Raw genomic sequence first — 12,930 nt, forward strand, 5'->3', positions numbered from 1 at the left:
TGGTCGGCTCTCACTGCGGTATTGTATCACTTCTTGTTCCAGAGCACAGCGGTGTTTTTCTGTATCTGTTAGCTGTTTGATCTGCGCAGTTAGATTGATCTAGTTATCTAGATTACGATTTGTTTCCCAGTGTAATCTTTACGTGCCTTAACTAAAGCACTCCTTCTGCTGAATCACCTCTAAATTATTTACACATTATTCGCTTTGCGTGTTTTTAGGAATCCGCTAGCTTAGCGTAGCTACTAGCTCTTAGCCGATTTAGCATGGCGGCTTCTCCTGTCTCTCCCGCACTTTTCTGCTCTGGGTGTGAAATGTTTAGTTATTCCTCGGCCTCCTTTAGCAGTAATGGTACTTGTAATAAGTGTAGCTTATTCGTAGCTTTGGAGGCCAGGCTGGGCGAATTGGAGACTCGGCTCCGCACCGTGGAAAATTCTACAGCTAGCAAGGCCCCTGTAGTCGGTGCGGACCAAGGTAGCTTAGCCGCCGTTAGTTCCCCCCTGGCAGATCCCGAGCAGCCGGGAAAGCAGGCCGACTGGGTGACTGTGAGGAGGAAGCGTAGCCCTAAACAGAAGCCCCGTGTACACCACCAACCCGTTCACATCTCTAACCGTTTTTCCCCACTCGACGATACACCCGCCGAGGATCAAACTCTGGTTATTGGCGACTCTGTTTTGAGAAATGTGAAGTTAGCGACACCAGCAACCATTGTCAATTGTCTTCCGGGGGCCAGAGCAGGCGACATCGAAGGACATTTGAAATTGCTGGCTAAGGCTAAGCGTAAATTTGGTAAGATTGTAATTCACGTCGGCAGTAATGACACTCGGTTACGCCAATCGGAGGTCACTAAAATTAACATTGAATCGGTGTGTAACTTTGCAAAAACAATGTCGGACTCTGTTGTTTTCTCTGGGCCCCTCCCCAATCAGACCGGGAGTGACATGTTTAGCCGCATGTTCTCCTTGAATTGCTGGCTGTCTGAGTGGTGTCCAAAAAATGAGGTGGGCTTCATTGATAATTGGCAAAGCTTCTGGGGAAAACCTGGTCTTGTTAGGAGAGACGGCATCCATCCCACTTTAGAGGGAGCAGCTCTCATTTCTAGAAATCTGGCCAATTTTTTGGGATCCTCCAAACTGTGACTGTCTAGCGTTGGGACCAGGAGGCAGAGCTGTGGTCTTATACACCTCTCTGCAGCTTCTCTCCCCCTGCCATCCCCCTATTACCCCATCCCCGTAGAGACGGTGCCTGCTCCCAGACCACCAATAACTAGCAAAAATCTATTTAAGCATAAAAATTCAAAAAGAAAAAATAATATAGCACCTTCAATTGCACCACAGACTAAAACAGTTAAATGTGGTCTATTAAACATTAGGTCTCTTCTTCTAAGTCCCTGTTGGTAAATGATATAATAATTGATCAACGTATTGATTTATTCTGCCTAACAGAAACTTGGTTACAGCAGGATGAATATGTTAGTTTAAATGAGTCAACACCCCCGAGTCACACTAACTGTCAGAATGCTCGTAGCACGGGCCGGGGCGGAGGATTAGCAGCAATCTTCCATTCCAGCTTATTAATTAATCAAAAACCTAGACAGAGCTTTAATTCATTTGAAAGCTTGTCTCTTAGTCTTGTCCATCCAAATTGGAAGTCCCAAAAACCAGTTTTATTTGTTATTATCTATCGTCCACCTGGTCGTTACTGTGAGTTTCTCTGTGAATTTTCAGACCTTTTGTCTGACTTAGTGCTTAGCTCAGATAAGATAATTATAGTGGGCGATTTTAACATCCACACAGATGCTGAGAATGACAGCCTCAACACTGCATTTAATCTATTATTAGACTCTATCGGCTTTGCTCAAAAAGTAAATGAGTCCACCCACCACTTTAATCATATTTTAGATCTTGTTCTGACTTATGGTATGGAAATAGAAGACTTAACAGTATTCCCTGAAAACTCCCTTTTGTCTGATCATTTTTTAATAACATTTACATTTACCCTGATGGACTACCCTGCAGTGGGGAATAAGTTTCATTACACTAGAAGTCTTTCAGAAAGCGCTGTAACTAGGTTTAAGGATATGATTCCTTCTTTATGTTCTCTAATGTCATATACCAACACAGAGCAGAGTAGCTACCTAAACTCTGTAAGGGAGTTAGAGTATCTTGTCAATAGTTTTACATCCTCATTGAAGACAACTTTGGATGCTGTAGCTCCTCTGAAAAAGAGAGCTTTAAATCAGAAGTGTCTGACTCCGTGGTATAACTCACAAACTCGTAGCTTAAAGCTGATAACCCGTAAGTTGGAGAGGAAATGGCGTCTCACTAATTTAGAAGATCTTCACTTAGCCTGGAAAAAGAGTTTGTTGCTCTATAAGAAAGCCCTTCGTGAAGCTAGGACATCTTTCTACTCATCACTAATTGAAGAAAATAAGAACAACCCCAGGTTTCTTTTCAGCACTGTAGCCAGGCTGACAAAGAGTCAGAGCTCTATTGAGCTGAGTATTCCATTAACTTTAACTAGTAATGACTTCATGACTTTCTTTGCTAACAAAATTTTGACTATTAGAGAAAAAATTACTCATAACCATCCCAAAGATGTATCGTTATCTTTGGCTGCTTTCAGTGATGCCGGTATTTGGTTAGACTCTTTCTCTCCGATTGTTCTGTCTGAGTTATTTTCATTAGTTACTTCATCCAAACCATCAACATGCTTATTAGACCCCATTCCTGCCAGGCTGCTCAAGGAAGTCCTACCATTATTTAATGCTTCAATCTTAAATATGATCAATCTATCTTTGTTAGTTGGTTATGTACCACAGGCCTTTAAGGTGGCAGTAATTAAACCATTACTTAAAAAGCCATCACTTGACCCAGCTATCTTAGCTAATTATAGGCCAATGTCCAACCTTCCTTTTCTCTCAAAGATTCTTGAGAGGGTAGTTGTAAAACAGCTAACTGATCACCTGCAGAGGAATGGTCTATTTGAAGAGTTTCAGTCAGGTTTTAGAATTCATCATAGTACAGAAACAGCATTAGTGAAGGTTACAAATGATCTTCTTATGGCTTCGGACAGTGGACTTATCTCTGTGCTTGTTCTGTTGGACCTCAGTGCTGCTTTTGATACTGTTGACCATAAAATTTTATTACAGAGATTAGAGCATGTCATAGGTATTAAAGGCATTGCGCTGCGGTGGTTTGAATCATATTTGTCTAATAGATTACAGTTTGTTCATGTAAATGGGGAATCTTCTTCACAGACTAAAGTTAATTATGGAGTTCCACAAGGTTCTGTGCTAGGACCAATTTTATTCACTTTATACATGCTTCCCTTGGGCAGTATTATTAGACGGTATTGCTTAAATTTTCATTGTTACGCAGATGATACCCAGCTTTATCTATCCATGAAGCCAGAGGATACGCACCAATTAGCTAAACTGCAGGATTGTCTTACAGACATAAAGACATGGATGACCTCTATTTTCCTGCTTTTAAACTCAGATAAAACTGAAGTTATTGTACTTGGCCCCACAAATCTTAGAAGCATGGTGTCTAACCAGATCGTTACTCTGGATGGCATTTCCCTGATCTCTAGTAATACTGTGAGAAATCTTGGAGTTATTTTTGATCAGGATATGTCATTCAAAGCGCATATTAAACAAATATGTAGGACTGCCTTTTTGCATTTACGCAATATCTCTAAAATCAGAAAGGTCTTGTCTCAGAGTGATGCTGAAAAACTAATTCATGCATTTATTTCCTCTAGGCTGGACTATTGTAATTCATTATTATCAGGTTGTCCTAAAAGTTCCCTAAAAAGCCTTCAGTTGGTTCAGAATGCTGCAGCTAGAGTACTGACGGGGACTAGCAGGAGAGAGCATATCTCACCCGTGTTGGCCTCCCTTCATTGGCTTCCTGTTAATGCTAGAATAGAATTTAAAATTCTTCTTCTTACTTATAAGGTTTTGAATAATCAGGTCCCATCTTATCTTAGGGACCTCGTAGTACCATATTACCCCATTAGAGCGCTTCGCTCTCAGACTGCGGGCTTACTTGTAGTTCCTAGGGTTTGTAAGAGTAGAATGGGAGGCAGAGCCTTCAGCTTTCAGGCTCCTCTCCTGTGGAACCAGCTCCCAATTCAGATCAGGGAGACAGATACCCTCTCTACTTTTAAGATTAGGCTTAAAACTTTCCTTTTCGCTAAGGCTTATAGTTAGGGCTGGATCGGGTGACCCTGGACCATCCCTTGGTTATGTTGCTTTAGACGTAGACTGTGTTTCATAATTATTGTATGGCCTTGCCTTGCAATGTGGAGCGCCTTGGGGCAACTGTTTGTTGTGATTTGGCGCTATACAAGAAAAAAGTTGATTGATTGATTGATTGATTGTCTCAGCGACATATCTGAAGAGTTTGTACAACAATCATTTCCACATGAATTCAGCATTATTTAATCAGAAAAGGCGGAGGAAGCGATCACAGTGCCGAAGCTACATGAGCTGCTAAGTGTTTGCCTTCACTGACCGTTCGTCATTTCAAAGTGTCACCGATTATCGCCTCGTTTCTGCTTAAAACTGACTATAGAATAATATAAGAGGTTTTACCTTGTCATCTGATGGTTAATAAGCCCATTAATCTATATGATCGCTTTGGGTGAAGACAGTCCGCACAGAGCGTTTGGGTGAAGATAGTCTGCACAGACAGAGCGTTTGCGTTCCGACATGATGCATGCGCATTGGAGGCAGTGCGGGGAGTGGATCGTTCTGTCTGCGACATCGGTAGAGTCTTTTTTCACTCTACAATAAAGTGTTTTTTACTCTGTTTAGACTGGGATCAAATGTTATCCCAGCAGAGTAGATTTTACTCAGCAAAATTTACTGTGTTTCACAGCAATTTATCTTGTGCACGTTTCTCTCAGAGAGTGAACATACCTCATCACTTTCACTGCCAATCAAGATGCCATCAAGTTGGGCCTCACAGCAGCTATCAATTTCACTTTGAACCTGACCATCTGTCATCGCCATCTTTTTTTGGTCACTGATGGTTTGCTCTTGTCTTGGGGAGCGTAGATGGAAAGGGAATGTGAAGAGCATCTCTTGCAATGTGAGCTGAGGCTGGGACTCATTATTCTCCCTGCTACTTCGGACCTGAAGGTCAGAACAGAAATCTGCCCAGGGGCCAGAGGTATAAATGGCATGTACACATAAAATAACATGCATAGGCATTTTACCCACACCCAAAGTCAATTGTATAAAAGATGAACATGTGGAGAGACTGTGCACACCTCTCAGCCTTTCTTACATACAAATAAGGAAGTCTCCAAGAAAAAAAAAAAGTTTGTGAACCACTGCACTAAATGTAGAACTTTCTTTAAAAAGAAGATGTGAAATTTCAACTACAGCTTGCCAGAAGCCAAATGGAAGGTATGGCCTGTATTTTATTTGTTTTCTTTTATGAAAATGCTTCTGTATTTCACTCCACAGTAAAAATGGAGTTGCAACAGACATGCAGTTTCTCAAATTACAGCCACAGAAGCCTATAAATCCTTCAGTGCTTTCATGGGTGTCTTGGTGGCTTCCCTCACTGGTCACCTTCACTCAGTTTCTGAGAACTTCCTACTTCAGACAGATTATCCGTATCATACTGTTTGTATTTTTTAATAAGTTATGGAAATAAAGTCCAAGACATATGCAATTACTTGAAATTTGATGTGAAAATGGAAGGACTAAATATACAAACAGATGTAACTCAGAAATGGTTAATACAATATTTTTTCTAAACTCCTTGATTTAAAGCTAATAGGCAACACTGCAAGCACATCTGGTTTTATTTCAGCTCTGTTGTGGCGGTGCACAAAAGTAAAACTCTAAAAAGGGTCACTCTTCACTGCTTATGAACCTGACTGAATGGAAACTGACTAGAGAGTAAAATACTATTTTCATGGAACTGTTGCTTTTGTCACATTCACTTTGTTTACACCCAGATGGCTGTTTATTGGTTGCTATGGGTGACGCTACATTGCAACATCAACTGGGATAGGTTACAAATCAGGTCAGGGGCAACTTTGTGATCATTATGTATTAATGACACTGTGGCGTGATAAAAAGCTACATCCTTATGAGTACTAAGGATCGAAGATTACTGCTCAAGCTCAAACATTACTTCAGTGGCTCGAGGACACTGACTGGGCCAGTCAAAGTGTGGGTGGGTGCCTGCACAAATTTTCCACTTGATGCTGTTATAGTTTTCACATCCAGTGTCCATGTTATATAAATACCAAATGAGCTGTGGTCAGGTACAGTGCAGGTGGAATGCATTCAAAAGGCAGAAATTCACTGCAGCACCTGGTCCACCGCAGTTTGTTTTATCTATATGGCACAACACTCCAACACCACAGATGAGTGTGGTCATAATGCACGCACATCCTGCTTCCCATGGCACATATCTCAACTGACATCATATGCAGATAATCACAGAATGCAGCACCACCTGCAATGGTGTGTTAGTGTAACGGATTTCTTTTTTTTGGCTTTGTTTTATTTAGAATGGAGCAGGGAAGCAAAAAATTCACAAAATCATGAGAATTTCATGAGAAAATTTCATGAGAAAAATTTAACACAAATTCATGAGGATAAAAAATCACAGAAGCAAGTGTGTGTGTGCGTTTATGTGTGTGTGTATGTACTGAGAAGGTTCTATCACAAAACATTGCTTCATTTTGTGATCTCATCACACCACAGAAGCATCACACTGAATGCGCACTTTAGTGAGGTGAAACAGCTTTAAACATGGCCATGTTCCCTGCAATTAGTTTGAAAGCATAGCATTAATGGAGCATATTTTGTGTCGAGTTGTTGAACTTTGGATGGACAACAAATAAGCCCACATGCTGTAGGGCCTTGACAGAGGTATGCACACTCTGAAAGTCGTGTACAACCCCAATTCCAATGAAGTTGGGATGTTGTGTGAAATGTAAATAAAAACAGAACACATTGAGTTGCAAATCCTCTTCAACCTATATTCAATTTTGAAATGGATGCCTGCAACACATTTCAAAAAAGCTGGGACAGTGGTACGTTTACCACTGTGTTACATCACCTTTCCTTCTAACAACACTCAATAAGCATTTTCAACTGAGGACACTAATTGTAAGTGTCATGACTGGGTATAAAAGGAGCATCCCCAAAAGTCTCAGCAATTCACAAGCAAAGATGGGGCGAGGATCAACACTTTGTGAACAACTGCATGAAAAAATAGTCCAACAGTTTTAGAACAATGTTTCTCAACATTCAATTGCAAGGAATTTAGGGATTCCATCATCTACAGTCCATAATATAATCCAAAGATTCAGAGAATATGGAGAACTTTCTACAAATAAGCGGCAAGGCCGAAAACCAACACTGAATACTCATGACCTTCGATCCCTCAGGCAGCACTGCATTAAAAACCGACATCATTGTGTAAAGGATCTTACCGCGTGGGCTGAGGAACACTTTAGAAAACCATTGTCAGTTAACACAGTTCGTCGCTACATCTACAAGTGCAAGATAAAACTCTACCATTCAAAGCGAAAGCCATACATCAACAACATCCACAAATGCAGCCGCCTTCTCTGGGCCCAAGTTCATTTGAAATGGACAGACGAAAAGTGTGCTGTGGTCTGATGAGTCCACATTTCAAATTGTTTTTGGAAATCATGGATGTCGTGTCCTCCAGACAAAAGAGGAAAAAGACTATCCAGACTGTTACCAGCACAAATTTCAAAGTGTGTTAGTGCCCATGGCATGGGTAACTTATACATCTGCGATGACACCATCAATGCTGAAAGGTACATCCAGGTTTTGGAGCAACACATGCTGCCATCCAAGCAACGTCTTTTTCAGGGACGTCCCTGCTTATTTCAGCAAGACAATGCCAAGCCACATTCTGCACGTGTTACAACAACGTGGCTTCATAGTAAAAGAGTGCGGGTACTAGACTGGCCTGCCTGCAGTCCAAACCTGTCGCCCATTGAAAATGTGTGGCGCATTATAAAGCGCAAAATACGACAACGGAGACCCCGGACTGTTGAACAACTGAAGTCGTACATCAAGCAAGAATGGGAAAGAATTCACCAACAAAACTTCAACAATTAGTGTCCTCTGTTCCCAACCGCTTATTGAGTGTTGTTCAAAGGAAAGGTGATGTAACACAGTGGTAAAAACCACTGTCCCAGCTTTTTTGAAACTTGTTGCAGTGTTGCATTTTTTGCTCGAGTTCAAATTTGGGGAACTTGTTCGTTCATGGTCATTTATCTGCAAAGCTGCACAATGCTGTTCCTAAACATTCAACATTCACTCATGCTATGTCTCATTCTGCTTCACACTGGGGTGAGGCACAAAACAGATATAGTGATAGCTTTGTGTCACAGTGTGCAGATCACATCACCGTCATCTACAAGCTGTCATTTAGCCTGGCAGCTGTCATCTGTTTAATTCCCAGGATGGAAGTAAAGCCGACCACCGGGCTTTTGATTTGCCCTCACCCTCACACAAGCAAGAAAGTTGTAGCTTGTGTCATCCTGTCACGCGGGTGTTACATACTATTACAATGCTGTCTCATAATGTTCATAACTGCCGCAGTTTTGACAAGCAAGAGACTTCTTGTGAATATGCCGCAGACCATTGTGTTTTCAATATGCCGCTTGTGGTTTAGGTGGTAAACAACTAAATTATTTAGTAAATTATTCAGTAAATTAACATGCAGCCATTCTGCTCTCTGTGTTCCTGATCCTGTCAGAATTAAGAAGTGAAGCAGGGTTGGTCTTGATAGTGGTCGACCACCTAATTGGTCAGCAGATTAATCGGGCACAATGAATGCCTCTTTTCCACAATCGACACTGGCCAATTTGAATGCTCACGAGGCCAATTAAACAAAAAATGTTTGGGCTCTGTCGACACATTGATCAGAAGCATCTGAGAAGAGAGGGAGCTGAAGCATGGAGCAGCATATTTGAAAAAAATGGAACATTACCTTATCTCTTGCTCCACATTTGCATACTGAAGCTGTTGTTGTGAAGGTGTAGGAACACGGACCCACAACAGGGGGCATTAAATGAAAGGGCAATGGATAAGCCAAACAGTAACTATTTAATGTTGTAGTGCACAACAAAATACAGACAATCACAGTTTAGGTGCGGTATCGATACGGCAATAAACCATGGATAACTAAGGGACTTCAGAGAGCATGTAAAAAGAAGAATTTATTGTATAAACAATTTATAAAATTAAGAACAAAGGAAGCTGAAAGTAAATATAAAATTTATAAGAATAAACTAATTTATATTATGAGATTTAGTAAGAAAAAATATTATAGCGAGCTACTCGTTAAAAACAAGAATAATATAAAAAATACATGGAACATTTTAAATGAAATAATAAAAAAGAGTAAAAATGTTAGAGATTATCCTTCTTTTTTTCTCTTGAATAATACTGTGATTGAAGACAATGAGTCTATTGCTGACCATTTTAACGAATTTTTTGTCAATGTGGGGAAAAAACTAGCTAGTAATATCGACTCAACGAGCACTACATTTTTTGAAAATAAGATAATATTTAATAAATCTGTGTCAATGTTTGTTGGTGCAACCAATGAAGAAGAGATAATTGATCTGGTGCATAATTCCGAAAGTAAGAAAACAAAGGATTTTAATAATTTTGATATGGCTTTTCTGAAAAAAACTTATTGATTGTATAGCGAAACCTTTCAGCTATATTTGTAATATATCATTAAGTTCTGGTAAATTTCCTTCTCAGATGAAGATAGCAAAAGTAATACCTACGTTTAAAACCGGGGACAAACACACTTTTTCCAATTACAGACCTATTTCACTTTTACCACAATTTTCGAAAATACTAGAAAACATTTTTGTAAAAAGACTGAATAATTACTTGCAAAAGCATGAGATACTTTGTGAAGAACAGTATGGATTTAGAAAATCTAGATCTACATCACATGCATTGATGGATTTTATCAAAAATATAGCGACTGCAGTAGATAATAAGCAATATACAGTAGGTATTTTTTTTGATTTACAGAAAGCGTTTGATACTGTTAACCATGAAATATTATTAACCAAATTACAGAAATACGGAATTAGAGGATTAGCATATGATTGGATAAATAGTTATTTACATGGTCGGTTTCAGTATGTTCATTATAATAACATTGATTCTGGACTTCGGGAAATTACGTGTGGGGTGCCCCAGGGTTCGGTGTTAGGACCCCTGTTATTTATACTATATATAAATGATATAAGTTGAGTGTCAAGAGTACTGAGGTGTGTCCTTTTTGCAGATGACACAACTGTGTTTTGTAGTGGTGATAATCTTGAACAGCTTTTGGATACTGTGGAAAATGAATTGGATAAATTCAAGGCTTGGTTTAACGCTAATAAATTGTCACTTCACCTTGGAAAAACTAAATGTATTATATTTGGAAATAAATTTGTACCTAAATGTAAAAATGTAACCATTAACAATATGGAAATAGAGACAGTGACTGAGAATAAATTCCTTGGTGTTATAATTGATAATAAACTCAGCTGGAAACCGCATATAAATTATATAAAATTGAAAATGTCAAAATCTATCGCCATCATGTACAGGGTCAAGGACACACTGTTACAGGAAGGATTACTCACTTTATATCATTCTTTAGTAGTATCATATATGACATATTGTGTGGAGTCTTGGGGTAACACTTATAAATCAAATACCAATCAAGTATTTCTCTTACAAAAACATGCCATTAGAATTATTTGTAACAAACATTATCTTGAGTCAACGCATTCTTTGTTTATGATTTTAAATTTATTGAAATTTAGAGATTTAGTGGATTATATCACAATACAAATTTTGTACAAAGCAAATAATCGAGCCTTACCACTTTATGTCCAGAACCTGTTCAAGATAAGGGATTCTGGATATAGTTTACGAGGATGTGCTGTATTTAAGAGGCCTCCCGTACGCACTAATATAGGGTTTTTGTGTTTCAGTTAAGGGGTGAAGATTTGGAATAAATGTCCTGTTGAAATTAGATTATGTAGTTCTTTAGTTTGTTTTAAGAAACGTTATAAAAATCTATTAATTTCTGGATATATTGGAAAATGAAATTGAATTTAATGTATAAATATGATGTATAAATTTGTTAATGTATGGTATGTATCTGTGGGGAATGTATGTATATATAGGAGTGTGAGCAAAAATGGATATGTATTTATGAGTCCTATTTTTTTTTTAGTATAAGTGTAAAATGTGTTGGACTGGATTTTTGGTATAGGGGTGGGTAACTTATAAGCTTTGCTTCTTCCCACCCCTTTTCAGACACAGTGCAAATTTTGGTTTTGGTTTTTGTTTTGATTTGTTTTGATATGTTGTGTCTGTACTGTGTTGATGCTGAAATAAATTTCATTCATTCATTCATTCATTCAGGTAGCACCGAATTACAGATTTGAGTGACGTGTCGGCAGGCTTGAGGATAGGAGACATCCGTCCTGAGCCGAGCCGGATCCCACACGGCCCTCACGGCCAACGGATCTGAAGAACACCGGAGCCGCCAAGTCCTGTGTCCCCAGGTGGTCACCGTCTCCAGCTGTCAGACCTGGTACTGCTGGCAGAGAACAGAAACAGTGTTGAGTGTGAGTTCGCACACTCAGTAATCCCACAGTCTGTATTCTTTTGTGAGGGAGCACCTCCACCTCCAATCACACACTCGTGCAGCTCCTGTCTAACCACTTATCTGGTTGGAGTGTGAAGCGAAGCCGTCGCTGATCACACTTTACGCCAATCCCACAGATAAGGAAACGCCACAGGAAAACGGCTGCAAAGAAGTTCAGATTATTACTCAATGTTTTAAGTCAGCAGAGAAAATTACCTCTTCTGATGGCTGATTTCTCGGCAGAGAGGTGGAGTTGCAGTCCGGCCTTTATGGTGGTGGTGATGTGGATGAGTGACAGCTGGTGCTTGAAGCCTGCACTTCAAGCAGGGCGCCATCTGGTGGTGGTAGGCCAGCAGTACCTCCTCTTCAGCGGCCCACACAACAGGACCCCCCCCTCAACGGGCGCCTCCTGGCGCCCGACCAGACTTGTCCGGGTGCCGGGCGTAGAAATCAGCCAGGAGGGCCGGGTCCAGGATGAAGCTTCTCTTCACCCAGGAGCGTTCTTTGGGTCCGTACCCCTCCCAGTCCACCAAATACTAGAATCCCCGGCCCTTGCGACGAACGTCCAGGAGACGGCACACAGTCCAAGCCGGCTCCCTGTCGATGATCCGGGCAGGCGGCGGCGCAGGTCCAGGGGCACAGAGGGGAGAGGTGTGGCAGGGTTTGAGTCTGGAGACGTAGAATACCGAATGTATCCGCAGTGAAGCTGGCAGCTTCAGCTTCACTGCGGCTGGACTGAGGACCTTCACGATGGTGAAGGGTCCTATAAATCTGTCCTTTAGTTTCTGGGATTCCATTTGTAGAGGTATGTCTTTCGTAGATAGCCAAACTGCCTGCCCGGGCTGATATGTAGGGGCCGGGGCACGCCGGCGGTCCGCATGGGCCTTAGCCCTCGTCCGGGCTTTGAGCAGGGCAGAGCGGGCGGTACGCCACACCCGACGGCACCTCCTCAGATGGGCCTGGACCGAGGACGGCTCCTATCCCTGAGTCAGAGGCATCCACTTCAACAATAAATTGGCGAGTAGGATCGGGCTGCACCAGAACTGGTGCAGTTGAGAACCGACGTTTCAACTCCATAAACGCAGCTTCGCACCGATCCGACCAGGTGAAGGGGACTTTAGTGAAGGTCAGGGCTGTCAGGGGGCTAACTACCTGACTACAGCCCTTGATGAACCCCCGGTAAAAATTAGCAAAACCGAGGAACTGCTGCAATTTCCTACAGTTTGTAGGTTGGAGCCAA

The 12,930-nt window shown here is 41.0% G+C and overlaps 1 protein-coding gene across 1 annotated transcript in view; it reads right to left on the minus strand.

Moving 5' to 3' along the window:
• The window catches only part of cfap20dc (CFAP20 domain containing), a 234,756-nt gene that overhangs the window by 119,726 nt on the left and 102,100 nt on the right, over nucleotides 1-12,930 (minus strand). Inside the window, exon 15 of the mRNA XM_034167573.1 lies at nucleotides 4,925-5,160. Within this exon, the coding sequence (XP_034023464.1) occupies nucleotides 4,925-5,160 (236 nt within the window). The remainder of the gene's footprint in view (nucleotides 1-4,924; nucleotides 5,161-12,930) is intronic.

This window comes from Thalassophryne amazonica, chromosome 3 (genome assembly GCF_902500255.1).
Source record: "Thalassophryne amazonica chromosome 3, fThaAma1.1, whole genome shotgun sequence".
Taxonomy (NCBI): domain Eukaryota; kingdom Metazoa; phylum Chordata; class Actinopteri; order Batrachoidiformes; family Batrachoididae; genus Thalassophryne; species Thalassophryne amazonica.